Source organism: Periophthalmus magnuspinnatus, chromosome 14 (genome assembly GCF_009829125.3).
Source record: "Periophthalmus magnuspinnatus isolate fPerMag1 chromosome 14, fPerMag1.2.pri, whole genome shotgun sequence".
In the NCBI taxonomy this organism is placed as follows: domain Eukaryota; kingdom Metazoa; phylum Chordata; class Actinopteri; order Gobiiformes; family Gobiidae; genus Periophthalmus; species Periophthalmus magnuspinnatus.
The window spans coordinates 28,175,323-28,188,827 of NC_047139.1; the positions used below are offsets into that span (position 1 = coordinate 28,175,323).

General features: G+C 40.0%; 2 protein-coding genes across 2 annotated transcripts; one reads left to right on the plus strand and one right to left on the minus strand.

Moving 5' to 3' along the window:
- The first annotated feature begins 173 nt into the window (after positions 1–173).
- Positions 174–6,520, plus strand: wdr44 (WD repeat domain 44). Its single transcript, XM_033979100.2, has 20 exons — positions 174–671; positions 896–929; positions 1,201–1,287; positions 1,430–2,027; positions 2,256–2,404; positions 2,469–2,564; positions 2,658–2,794; positions 2,927–3,010; positions 3,086–3,192; positions 3,267–3,418; positions 3,487–3,625; positions 3,700–3,764; positions 3,843–3,959; positions 4,029–4,151; positions 4,234–4,425; positions 4,505–4,606; positions 4,681–4,796; positions 5,441–5,568; positions 5,646–5,780; positions 5,853–6,520. The coding sequence occupies exons 1-20, from the start codon at positions 595–597 to the stop codon at positions 5,939–5,941; spliced, it is 2,727 nt and encodes a 908-aa protein (XP_033834991.1). The 5' UTR covers positions 174–594; the 3' UTR covers positions 5,942–6,520.
- A 2-nt stretch (positions 6,521–6,522) lies between these two features.
- Positions 6,523–12,256, minus strand: zgc:163098 (uncharacterized protein LOC100037380 homolog). The gene is made up of 24 exons (XM_033979103.2): positions 12,121–12,256; positions 11,488–11,572; positions 11,258–11,369; positions 10,980–11,083; positions 10,824–10,891; positions 10,529–10,623; positions 10,394–10,461; positions 10,160–10,325; positions 9,886–10,088; positions 9,632–9,675; positions 9,451–9,555; positions 9,315–9,381; positions 9,047–9,216; positions 8,813–8,975; positions 8,651–8,730; positions 8,475–8,562; positions 8,268–8,396; positions 8,010–8,178; positions 7,841–7,915; positions 7,703–7,760; positions 7,480–7,627; positions 7,200–7,310; positions 6,982–7,121; positions 6,523–6,903 (listed from the first exon to the last, which is right to left on the minus strand). The coding sequence occupies exons 2-24, from the start codon at positions 11,563–11,565 to the stop codon at positions 6,783–6,785; spliced, it is 2,562 nt and encodes an 853-aa protein (XP_033834994.2). The 5' UTR covers positions 11,566–11,572; positions 12,121–12,256; the 3' UTR covers positions 6,523–6,782.
- Between the last annotated feature and the right edge of the window lie 1,249 nt (positions 12,257–13,505).

Sequence of the window (13,505 nt, forward strand, 5' to 3'; positions counted from 1 at the left end):
CATAAACCAGGCGGACTTAACCAGCACTAGACTGAGCCAAACAACAGTTTGAGGGCAGAAGTTCTTGTCACATGCGGTCCTTGTGTTTCTAGGCAGTGCTTCAGTCTGTCCACTAGAGGGCGGAAGTATCTGAATCCCAGTAGAAGAGAAAGACGCGCGTGCCCCGCCTTTGTGACACTCCTCCTCTTCTCTTTGCTCTTTGGCTGATGTGTTTTTTTCCGTCTCTGTTTTGTTTATGCGGGGCTCCGTTAGATAGACTGACAGCTCCACTACACATCGTAAAAACAGCTGATTATTATATCCATATCGGACCGTCCAACCTGTGCAAACTGAGACTAAATACACCGCGCGCCTGTTAGTTGGACGCGGTTGTTGTTAATACGGTTTGTTAGTTTAGCAGAAGGCTAACGCACTCTACGACTATGACATGACAAGAAGTCAAGGGCTATTTAACGACCAACGGCCACACACAATCTGGACTGTAGAGATTATTTTATGAAAGAAGTAGCTCCATGTTTCTAACACAAAATAACGGGTAAATTATAGACAGCTGCCTGCAAACTTGGATTAGCTTGGTGCTAACTTCTTGCTAGCATGGCGTCTGATACAAGTGACACTGAAGAGTTCTACGATGCTCCAGAGGACGTGAATTTTACTCCATCTCCTAAAGTGTAAGAAATGCATTATGTTTTCGTTTAGAGTGTGAGTAACTGGGCCTTTAAACGGACTCATTCTGCTCGCTAATAGAAAAACTGTCGGTCCAAAGCTTGATCTCTTTATTTTATGCTTGGATAGTCCCATAAAGTTATAACGAGCGATGTTCATTGTACATTATACAGTTTAACCTGTGACCTGTACGCATGCTTTTGCTGAGCTTTTCCTCTTTGTGCTGTAGGTCACCTGCAAAGTTTGTACTTCCCTCACCCAAGGTATGTTTGTTTAAACCGAGTTTCTGTTTATCAAAATTGTGCGTGGGCTCCAAAGTGAACCTTGCCAGTTGATTTTTAGTCGGGGATCAAAGTGGGAACATTGGATGAATACTGTAGTTATTCATCAGAATATTTGCTGCAATTTTAGTGTACAATAATTTCTGATTGAAGTTAATTTAATAATAATAATAATAATGAAATTCCCTGTTGTCTGATTTAAAGCACAATGTTTTCTTTTATTTTTAAAAATTATTTTCTTCGTACTTAACAGCTTGTACAGAGGTCTCCAAACACTGTAGACGAGGATAGCAGCGAATCTACTCCGGCAGCTGCCATTCAGCAAGATGACTCTCTTCAGGTAGATCTTTTGTCTCAAAAAAGACACACTATTAATTGGTGAAAATGAATATGCTGTATAACTTGAACACATTTATAAACACAAAGCCATTTACATATGATATGAATAGTATGGAAGCATGCGTCTGTTCTCTCTCTTATAGATCATTGACAGTATTATAGAAGAGAGTCAAAAGGGAAGTGTTGGTGAGGTGGCTCAGCTGCTAGATAAGCTTAATGTTGATGTAAAAGCGGAGCCGGAGCCAGTGGAAGAGAGTGAAGCTCAGGATGTTCCTGTAGAGCGAGTGGAGGCAGGCGAGCTGCCTGTGGAGAGAGGGGAGGAACAAATACAAGGTGCAGAGACAAATGGTGCATGCTCAGATGCTGGACCTGAACCCGAACCCCTGGACATCCCAGATCCCACAGGAGCCTCACAGGAGTGTGTTCAGCCTCCAGATATTACCAGCGCTTTAGGGCAGCCTGATGGGGCACGCACAGGTCCAGAGGTGGAGCCTAGACCTGCTGACCTATTAGAGCAGGTTTCTCTCTCAGACCATCCAGTAGACTCTGATCCATCTGGGCCCTCTAAACCTCCACGACAGTTCACAGTTGAGCCGGACATTGTAGCTAGCACCAAGAAGCCTCCTCCCTCGCGTCCACCACCTCCCAGCGGTGGTCCACCGCCTCGGCCGCCCCCGCCATCCAGACAAACTCTGCCTTCAAAAAAGTCTCAGGAATCTCTAAGGCCAAGTGGACTTGAGGGTAAGACAAATAATTGTTTAAAACAGCAGGTGCTTTGTTTGAGGGTTGTAGTGCTTAATTTGCCTATTGTAAGTAAATATTTGTTGTTTGAAAACTCTTAATTAGGTCATTATGTAAAGTTATGTACATTTCAATTTTCGCTATACCACTTGTATTATTCTTTAACTGTTTAAACATATATGATATGTAATCATCTTAGTTTTTTCTGATGATCTATGTTATACCCAGTGTCTGCAGTGAGCCCTATCAGTCCTGAAGTCCTAGAGCCCTCTGGCCTGTTGTCTCCCAGCAGTACAGTGAGGAGTCTGACCAAAGACCTGCAGCATTCTCTAGATTTAGCCAGTGCCACAAGTGGGGACAAGGTGGTCACAGCACAGGTAAGAGGGAGGTTATTTATGATACTGTTGTATAAAATGGTTATTATTCTTGTTTTGTCTGAAGGAAAATGAGGATGAACAGCCTTGCTCTCAAAGTGGAAGTCCATCCCAAGGCCCTCAGCGTCCACGCTCAAACTCTGGAAGAGAATTGACTGATGAGGTTTATTTCTTTGTTTCATTTACAATTCAGCAACATAACTTTTATTGCATTGCATTACTAAATTACACATTGTTATCTGACATCTGAAACCAGGAAATCCTGGCCAGTGTGATGATCAAGAATCTGGATACTGGAGAGGAAATTCCTTTAATCCAGGCAGAGGAGAAACTACCAGCTGGAATCAACCCACTCACTCTGCACATCATGAGGAGGACCAAGGAGTACATCACGTGAGCAGAAAAGATGATAAGATTATATTTATTTATATATATGTTTACACTTATATCTTCCTTGTTATATGTTATATGTTATATGTGGATATGTGGAATATGAGGAAGACATGTGGATATTTTCCTCTTTAGAAATGATGCTGCACAGTCAGATGATGATGACAAACCATCAGCTCCAATGACAGATACGGATGGAGGGAAACTGAAACAGAAAACGTAAGAGATGTTTTGTTAATATACTGATGTATTTTTACAACACATTAACTAATTCAATGTTACTGGTTACCTAAGAACTCAGTTAAAGAAATTCCTGGGCAAGTCTGTGAAGAAAGCCAAACATCTTGCAGAAGAATATGGAGAGAAGGCTGTGAACAAAGTTAAAAGTGTGCGTGATGAAGGTATAGTTGTATTTCCACAAAAAGGATTTAATGTGACATAACCTTGTATTGAGTTTTGTTTGTGCTGGTCTCAGTGTTTCACACAGACCAGGATGACCCGTCCTCCAGTGACGATGAGGGAATGCCGTACACTCGACCTGCCAAATTTAAGGCTGCACACAGCTTAAAGGGACCCTTTGACTTTGATCAGATTAAAGTTGTGCAGGATCTCAGTGGAGAACACATGGTTAGCAAAAATCTTTACTTTATATATTTTCAAGGTTGTATCTTAGAAGACTTGTTCTATTCTTTAAGGGTGCTGTTTGGACCATGAAGTTTTCTCACTGTGGGAGGCTGCTAGCAACTGCAGGACAGGATAATGTAGTTCGTATTTGGGTGCTAAAAACAGCGTTTGACTATTTTCATAACATGAGAATAAAGTACAATACTGAAGGTAAACACATCTGTTGGTAATTGCATTGCATCATTGTCTCTTTCTTTAAAAACATTTCTGTAATGCTTGTTTAGGTCGTGTTTCACCCTCTCCGTCTCAGGAAAGCCTATGCTCTTCTAAATCAGACACAGAACAAGCTGTAAGGACATTTCTATATGAACAGAAACATAGTAACCCTTAAATGCCAGTGTGAACATTATTCTTTTTCATATTTCAGGCGAGTTGTGTCCCAGAAGACCCAGAAACAGATGACAGGAGTGCTCCTTTCCGTCAGGTTCCCTTTTGCAAGTACAAAGGTCACACAGCTGATCTATTAGACCTGTCCTGGTCAAAGGTGATGCCCAACTTCTCCTGTTTACTAAATACGTTACCAATGTAGTCTGACATGTTTTTGTTGTTGCAGAACTTTTTCTTACTTTCTTCGTCCATGGATAAAACAGTAAGATTATGGCACATATCGAGGAGAGAATGTTTGTGCTGTTTTCAACACATAGATTTTGTTACCGCCATAGCTTTCCATCCAAGAGTAAGTCTGACCATTTCATTTAACTATATTACATGATTCAATAAGACAATAATATATGTGTTAAATGATCTTGTTTATACAGGATGACCGATATTTCCTTAGTGGTTCTCTTGATGGAAAGCTGCGACTATGGAACATTCCTGATAAAAAAGTGGCTTTGTGGAATGAGGTTGATGGTCAGACTCGCCTCATCACTGCAGCCAACTTCTGTCAAAACGGAAAGTACGCAGTGATTGGCACTTACGATGGCCGATGCATTTTTTATGACACAGAGGTAACGAAAACCCCTTACGTAACATTATATTCCTATTTCTATACAACACTTAATTCTTTATTTCAATGTGAAACAATAGCGCTTAAAATACCACACACAAATTCATGTGAGGTCAACAAGAGGCAGAAATAAAGTGGGGCGCAAAATCACAGGAATTGAACCTTTACCTGGAGAGAACAAGGTGCATATTTTGACATTCAGTATATTGGCAAGCAGTTATTTAGTCACTCATATCAGTCTGTTGCTTATCCACAGATTTTGGTGACCTCCAATGATTCCCGCATTCGCCTTTATGACCTGAGGGACTTGTCTTTGTCCATGAAATATAAAGGTTATGTCAACAGCAGCAGCCAGATCAAGGCTAGCTTTAGGTGAGCATTATACACTGCCTGGCCAAAAAAAAAGTCGCCACCTGGATTTAACTAAAAAATAGGTTGGGAGGTTGGTGCAGTTGGTCACATCTAGGTGCAAGTCTGTGCTCAAAGAATGAGGTCAGCTGACACCTGAATATACTGAATGACCAGGTTATTCCATCAATGGATTTTTTCTTCCCTGATGGCACGGGCATATTCCAAGATGTCAATGCTAGGATTCATCGGACTCAAATTGTGAAAGAGTGGTTCAGGAGCATGAGAGATCATTTTCACACATGGATTGTCCACCACAGAGTCCAGACCTGAACCCCATTGAGAATCTTTGGGATGTGCTGGAAAAGGCTTTGTGCAGCGGTCAGACTCTCAATGCTCAATGCAACATCTTGGTGAAAAATTAATGCAACACTGGATGGAAATAAATCTTGTGACATTACAGAAGCGAAATTGCCACAACGAATGTGTGCCGTAATCAAAGCTAAAGGCAGTTCAACGAAATATTAGAGTGTGTGACCTTTTTTTTTTGGTGGTGACTTTTTTTTGGCCATGCATTTTAGTTATTGTTACCACTATGTCTTATTGCACATTCAAATCACTGTTGCAATTTAGAAGTTTTGGAAGGTAGCTTTGCAATGTTCCCACAGCCACGACTACTCATTCATTGTGAGTGGCTCAGAGGATAAATACATCTATATATGGAGCACTTACCATGACCTGAGCAAATTCACCTCTGTACGTCGTGACCGCAATGACTTCTGGGAAGGAATCAAAGGTAATGTCACAAGAGGGATTTATTTTGTAATCTGAAAGTGTTTGAGAACTGTCACGTAACCTCTTTGTTCATTTTAGCACACAATGCAGTGGTCACCTCAGCCATTTTCGCACCTCAGCCGGGGCTTATTGTCCCACAGGAGAGCGCTGCAGACAAGCCTGAAGCCGAGTGCAAAAGTCTGGACTCCACAGACTCTGAGACCATACCCTCAGGTAGGCTCTGACCACTACCCCAAGAACATTATATCAATGTTTTTGTAGTTTAACATCATCTTGTCTTTGTAGGTGCCCTTAAAACAGATCACACTGAGGTTTTGCTTTCGGCAGACTTCACTGGAGCCATCAAGGTTTTCATCAATGTCAAAAAGTACTGAGCACAGTACGACTTGAACTTTGCTACTCAACGGTTAGCTCTCAAAAAGAGCAGATCGTGTAACAATAGGGGAAATGATCCCCGTCACATTTTCCTAGGTTTCAATTCCTTTGAACTGTGAACTGTTCTAGTATTTTGAACAGTGGTGTCAGATCTAAATGTTTAGACTTGGTTGGTTGTAAGTGTATGATCGTGACTAAACAAGTGTGAAGACTAAATGGGCACCTTACTATTTTTCCTCTTGTCAAAAGATATATATTTCAAATCTACTTGTTTATTGTGTGTAAATGATGTGAGTTGGTGGTGGTTTGAACAAAAAGTAATTTACCGGTTAAATGTGCCTACAAAATCCAGCTTTTTAAATCCTCTGTCCTAAAATTTCAAACTAAACCAGTAGTGTATGAATTATGAGCAGTTCATCATATATACAGTAGTTTCTGTCTCTGAATTACTTTTGATACAAAGCTTCAAAAGCACATTTCATGAATAAAGAACTGTACTTGTGTAATGTTGCATACTCACTGCTTTTGTAAACCAAATGCTTTATCAATTTCCTCAATAAAAGTCCTCACCAACTGGATATTTCAATACATAATTTTACTTAAAAATGCATCAATGTCACAATCATACTTTTGTTAGACATACATTCATCACTACTGTAGTTTTTGTTCTTAGCTTTCACAGCTTTGCAGCAACATGTCTGATTATCCCTCTAAAAAAAACAAACATTAAAACGGAAATCTAGAGAATTGTTGAAACTTCATTATACAAAATAGTGCTGGAAAACAATGTAACGTAGCGGTTGCTTATTGAGGAGCACTGTGTGGTTGTTAGAACGGAAGTCAATGTTTACTCTTCTTTGATTTTTTATGTGAGCGATGTGGTGATCGAGAGCGGGATCTCTCTCGTCTCTGATTTGGAGATGAGGATCGAGAGCGTTTGGAACGTTTAGGGGACCTCGACCTGGCCAAGAAGCAGAGAACATTTTAAGGTTTAAGAGAGAAAACTGCAGTGCAACTTTATAATAATATAAAGTTTTACCTTGATCTGGACTTTGTTCTCCTCCCATCTGAATCCTTGCTTCTGCCTCGTCTACTACTGCTGTCCTCCCTCTTTCTGTCATCTTTAGATTTCTCTTTTGATGTTGATGTTTTGCTATTTACAGTTTCTTTGTCAAATTCCTAGGAGTAGGATATAAATATATATTTTATGAAAATACATGAAACACATTAGTATGGTTGGGAAGTATCTAAGCCTACCCTCTGTAGCAGCTTGTTCCTGTAGTATTCCACTTGTTGATGCATGCTCATCCCAGACTTCCTCTGCCTCTTTCCTGACTCCAGTTCATCCTGCATCTTCAAAACTTTCACCTTAACAAGAGAAAGTAGTTTGATAAAACAGGCAGACATTGTAACCAGGGAGAACATTCAAAAATATAATGAATTGTGAACTGATCTAACCCACAACATCTTTGAAGAAGCATTACAGAAACCTGTCTGACTACTAGAATGTTCTTCTAAGCCTAAGGCAGACACTTGCCTCCAACTCCCTCAATCTCTTCCTCTTGGTTTCAGACATTTGGAAACTTTTAAGAGAGCTCTGGAAGTCTGCACTTTCATATTTGGAGGACGAAGAGCAGGAGTCACTGCTGTCACTGTCCGAGTCATCTGTACCACCATTATTTTTTCTGCAGTTGGGAGAAAGAAGACATTTGTGTAAGCTTTATTTAAACCCTTTAAGGCGACATTTGCACTGTCTGTACCTGGTTTCATTATCACTTTCTTGCTCCTCCACATTGTCCCACTTTGAGGCAGTCTTAACTAAAAAAAGTAAATGTAAAAGTTGGCAACATTCTAAACTGAAGAGAGACTGTCAAAGAAGACAACACGGCCAGTGTTACCTGATGAAAACATCCCAGAATCACTCATCTGCTCCCATTTAGATAAAGGCACTCTGCTGTGCGGACCATCCTCCACTGTAGACACAGACAACCTATTCTTTAAAAACTATTCCGATCTGATGCAATAACTGCTTTAAAAATAAAATACAAGTGGGTGCAACTCAATTACAGGGAAGCCCATCAATGTCATCAATAGAGGCCCCTAAAGGAACGCCATCCAAATCATCAACCGACTCTCCATCCAGAGGGTCCCAGCCCAGCGGGCAGCCATCCAGGTCGTCTGCTCTGTTCAACGGTAACCCATCTATGGGCGCCCCATCCAGATCACAGGGAGCCTCCTGAAGGTCAGAGAGAAACCCCTGTGTCAGTTCCAACCCTAACATTGATTCAATTACATTTGGCAACTGAAAAAAGGTACTTTGCTCACTTTTGGTGTTTCTATGACCTCCTCTTCTGGTTTAGTGAAGCCCAAAAATATATTTTGTAGATAGATTAAATATTGCTCTGGGTATATTGCCCACTCCTCCCAGGCTCTGAAACAATTCATCACTTTTTGCTGTGGAGGAAGTACATGAAATGCATTTAGCCATTGTCAATAAAAGACTTTTGATCAAAAATTATATAATAACTTTACCTTAAACTGTTCCGCCTGCAGCCTTGCTTGTATATTCTTGTGTGATGCACAGAGATCTCCACATATCTGGATTAGCTTTGATTCAAAACTGAACAAAGTCATGCATGCATTAGGACTTTCAAATAAAAATAATTATTGTGAAGGAAAAAGCATTGACCAATAGAAAGGTAACTTACTATTTACGATAATATGATGCACCAGCTACTTTGGCACAGGAGTTGTGTAATAGGTCTGACACAAGATATAATCGAGCAATCTTAAAAATAAACACAGTAAATACACATTACATCAAAAAAGCAAGATAGCATACGCAAATTAATAAAATGATAGTCACTTGCCTTTTTTTGAAGAGGCGTCTGAAGCATTGATAAAGATTCTGCAATGAGACCCACTACCTCCTCTGCAGCCTCCGCTCTCTGCAGACAGAACACCATGGCATCGCCAACATCGTCCCTTCGAGGGGTGAGTTCTTTTAGCAGCGCCTCCAGTCTCAGTCTGTGTCTGAAATAACAGTCTGCAATGTTTGATTTGATCCACACCAAAGGCATGCGGTTAAGTTCAAACATACTCACTCAGCTTTGAGCTGGCCTTTCTTCACCTCCTCCTCTGGGGGAGCCACATCCTCTATTTCTGGTCTTTCATCAATTCTTTGTGAGAAGTCATTGAGGATCGGAGGTCTCCATAGTGAACCTCCACGAAACAAGCGGAAATCAGCAGTCCTCCATTTAGTAGGAGAATCTCCCTGTAGTGGTCAAAGGCCAATTACATAAGTCAAATATTTTCATTGTAACAATTATTAAAAACAAACTGTGTGTTATTTTTCAAATCAGAAGGCCTCACATGAAGGATGGAATACAGTCTCCAGCGGTAGTACACATGATCTTGGCTTTTGTTGTCAAAAAGAAATCTGAGAAATAAAGTAAAAAATAAATGGATGAAAGTTCTCAAACAACCACCTATTAAGACAATCTCTTACCTATATTTGGGATTGTTTTTCTCCCTGTTCATTATTATGGCTTCAAACATAGGGCCTTCACGGACTACAAACTCTATCATTCGATGGATTAATAATAAAAGATTTCTGAACAAAATCAAAAAAATATTGACAGTTAAAATTAGAACATTTTTAACATAGGTCTCGTGAGAAAGGTCTTTACCTGTCAGTTGGGATAACCACTTTCACAATGGCTTCTGACAAACTCTGTTTAGGGAGTCAAATCAGATTAATTTAAAGTAATATGAAAAAAAATAGTGACATTCAATTAAGATGATTTTGCTTTGATTTCATATTGCAGACATTTTAAGCCAGACTACATATCAACAAATATTGCATGTGTGAATGATAGAAAATAAGTTAATAATATCTTCCTTTTATTTACAGCTAAAAATAAAACAAGAAATCCAAAGATACCTTTTCAAATTCAGCCTTTGACCCTCCAAGTGGTTTGGTGAAGTCATTGCGGAAGCGGTCCCTTGGCTGTGCGTTGAAGGGAAGGCCAGAAGGAGGTGGGGGAGGTATTGCCCTTACTCCCATTGGTGTGTACAGAGGTTGAGGCGGGATACGAGCAGGTCTACCCCATCCCAGCTTCATTTCAAAACCCATAATAATTTTGCCTAAACACAGAAAATAATTGGTATTTTCAATAGCCTCTAATTATTTTCTAATGTTACAGATTTAATTTAACCTTCAAGTGCAGCCAAAGCTCTCTCTGCATCTTTTCGAGTCATAAAGGCCACAAATGCTCGATTAGACGTTCTGTTGCGCTCCTCATCATTTCTGGGCCACATGATCTTCACACTGGCCAGAGGTCCATATTTGCCAAACTCTTTACAGAGCAACTCCTCGTTCATCTAAGAACACAATACCAATAATAAAAAAGTCAAAATTTAAATTTATTGTTTAAAATATATATTCTTGCCTTTGGGCTTATGGCACTGATGTAGAGGTTAGTGCTAATAGGTGCCGTTGGATCATCATATAATGCAGCTGAAAGACAAACAACATTACATCAATAGTGTTATAATTTATGGAAACAGGAGATAAAGACACTCACTTGCTCGAGCTGTAAATGGTACTGGAACATCTCCTCCTTGCCCTCCTCCTGGGTCTCCCCTTCGTTTATGTCTTTCTTCACGCTCTTCCTGTATTCTGCAATTTATCATTTAACACACAGAAAAGTATATTTCAGCACTTCACAATCTCTTCCGACCACGCCCATCATAGAACACAACAGAAACAAGTACATGAACAAAACAATCACTTCTCTACAGGGTTTGTGGGTATAACTGTTACAACAAATGTATCCGGACAGTGTACTGTTACTCATCAAGCTAAAATTATCTCCTCACATTTTAAGTTCTTCCTTGAAGAGTTCTAGATTACTTTTCTTCTTTTCTTCAGTCTTCTTTTTGAATATCTGTTAATTAGACAAGAACAAAATTGGTTAATCACCCCATTACACTGTTTAAATGCAAAAACACAACAAACAGATACATTGCACTTACAGGCTTTTTACTCTCTGCAGGTGGTAGTGGTGTAGCATATTGTGGTGGAGGTGCAAATCTTGATGTGGGTCGATAAAGTCGTTCTACTTTGGCCTCTTCTCCTCCTTCATTAAATAAATAATGTTAAACCCGAAGGTTATCCTTTTGTGGTAATAATTACAGACTAGTGTGATGAATTGCATTCATTATGTTATTTATATTTATGAATATACAAATCTGTACAATGGGCTTTGGATGAACATGTTTTTAGGTGATTAAAAAAAAACAAAAAAACTGACCTTTAGCTGGATTTACAGTACCACCGTGGACAAAAGTCTTTACTCCACTTTTGTTACTCGGTTCAAATGTTGCCAAAAACTCCTCAAAAACCTCTGCTGCCTTTTCCTCCTCCTGTAAATAAATAAATGGATACAATTGGATAGTGACACTCAAATTAGGTAGTAGTTATAAATACAATATTAGGATTACATAGTTATTCAGCTATTGTGCAGAATACCACTCATTTTACCTTTTTTTTTAGCTCCTGTTGTTCCTTCTTGGACAGTATTTTCGCAGGAGTTGCAATTTTTCCCTTTCTCTCTGCCATTCTCCCACTAAACAGGGTAATGTTTAAAAAACATCAACTTAAATGTTTTATAAATTATGTCAGCAAACCTGATGCTTAATACTTAAATACAGTAATAACACAGTTAATTACAATATTCAACATCATATTAATAAATATGCACGTTGAAAAAGCAGTCAGATCCAGGCATGCATTATAACCTGTTAAACTAAACAGTGATGGAGTGTAACATTACCTGACTGCTACTGTGGTTTGTGAACGGAGGCTAACAACATTCAGTTAGCTTGTTTAGCTAACATGCTAACTGTCACATCAACAATCACCGAGGATGCCAAGCTAATGCAATGAACCCTGTTAAACCAATGTAAAAATACAACTTCTCATTCATTAACAACAACATTACTCAGGTTAAATATAAAGGTAAGAAGAGAACCATTTGTCGCATGCAGTTCGTTTAGCATTAGCCATATGCTACAAACAGCAACAAGCTCCTCAGTGAAGCCACTTCAAATAGTGAGTGCACATTTATATTCTGCACTTGTATTTACATATCTGAAGATCTGAGGTGTCACTCACAATGTAAGATATGCTACTGCTTCGGCATTTTGAATTCGACGACAAATGTTTCTATCACAACATGCTCCTGCTGAGAAGAAGAGGAGACATCCGAGCTGAGGAAAAGAAGCACGCCTGCTCAATGCCCCACTCTGCTGCACACACATGAGGGCCAGGGCTGTTAAAGGGATATCCCAGTCTGGGCCCAACACCACAGCAAGACAGCAAGTAGGACCAGTTTATTATTTAAAGAAATGAGAAAACAAAACAAAAAATAAATCAATAATAATTATTATTAATTATTATTAATTATAATATATATATATATATATATATATATATATATATATATATATATATATATATATATATATATATATATATATATATATATATATATATATATATATATATATATATATCTTCCTCACCCTCCTGGTCTCATCCCCTCTTTCCATGCTCGGGACCTCTACCAGAAGCCTGGGAGCTTGAGGGTTCTGCGCAGTATATTTGCTGTTCCTATGATGTCTGATGATGGGATCGCATCTGCTGTGGCCACTCCTCCAGTTTGGGGGTCACTGCCCTGAGTGCTCCGATGACCACGGGCACCACTGATTCCTTCGCCTTCCAGTCCTTCTCCAGCTCTTCTCTGAGCCCCTGGTATTTCTCTAGTTTCTCATGTTCCTTTTTCCTGATGTTTCCATCACTTGGTTCTGTGATGTCCACCACAACGGCTTTGCTCTGTTGTTTATACACCACCACAATGTCGGGTTGGTTCACCATCACCATTCTGTCAGTCTGTATCTGGAAGTCCCACAGGATCTTGGCTCAGTCATTCTCCACTACCTTTGGAGGTGATTCCCACCTTGACCTTGGGTCTCCAGTCCGTACTCTGCACAGATGTTTCTGTACACTATGACTCCACTTGGTTATGCTGCTCCATGTGTGCTTTCCCTGCAGCATCTTACACATCTTACACCCTGCAGTTATGTGTTGGATTGTCTCAGGGGCCTTTTTGCACAGCCTACGCCTTGGGTCTTGTCTGGTGTGGTAGATCTGGGCCAGTGCAGCCAGTGTGAGCCTCTGTCCTTCAGTCCAGCTCTCTCAAACCATCGGTAGGATTTCTTGATATCAGCCACTTCAGTTATGTTCCGGTGGTACATCTCATGATGGTTCCTCCAGCACCTCTTCCTCTGCACTCCACTGTCATCTGTTGAGGCCTTGTCCTTGATGTACTTGAAGATCTTGGATGTTTCATCCTGGACTGTGGCTCTCACACTGACTCGTCCTCAGCCTCCTCCCTTACGGCTCACGTACAGTCTCCGGGTGCTGGATTTGGGATGGAACCAACACCATTCATGGTCAGGAGCTTTCGGGGTAGTCTCCTAGAAGATGTGAATGCAGCA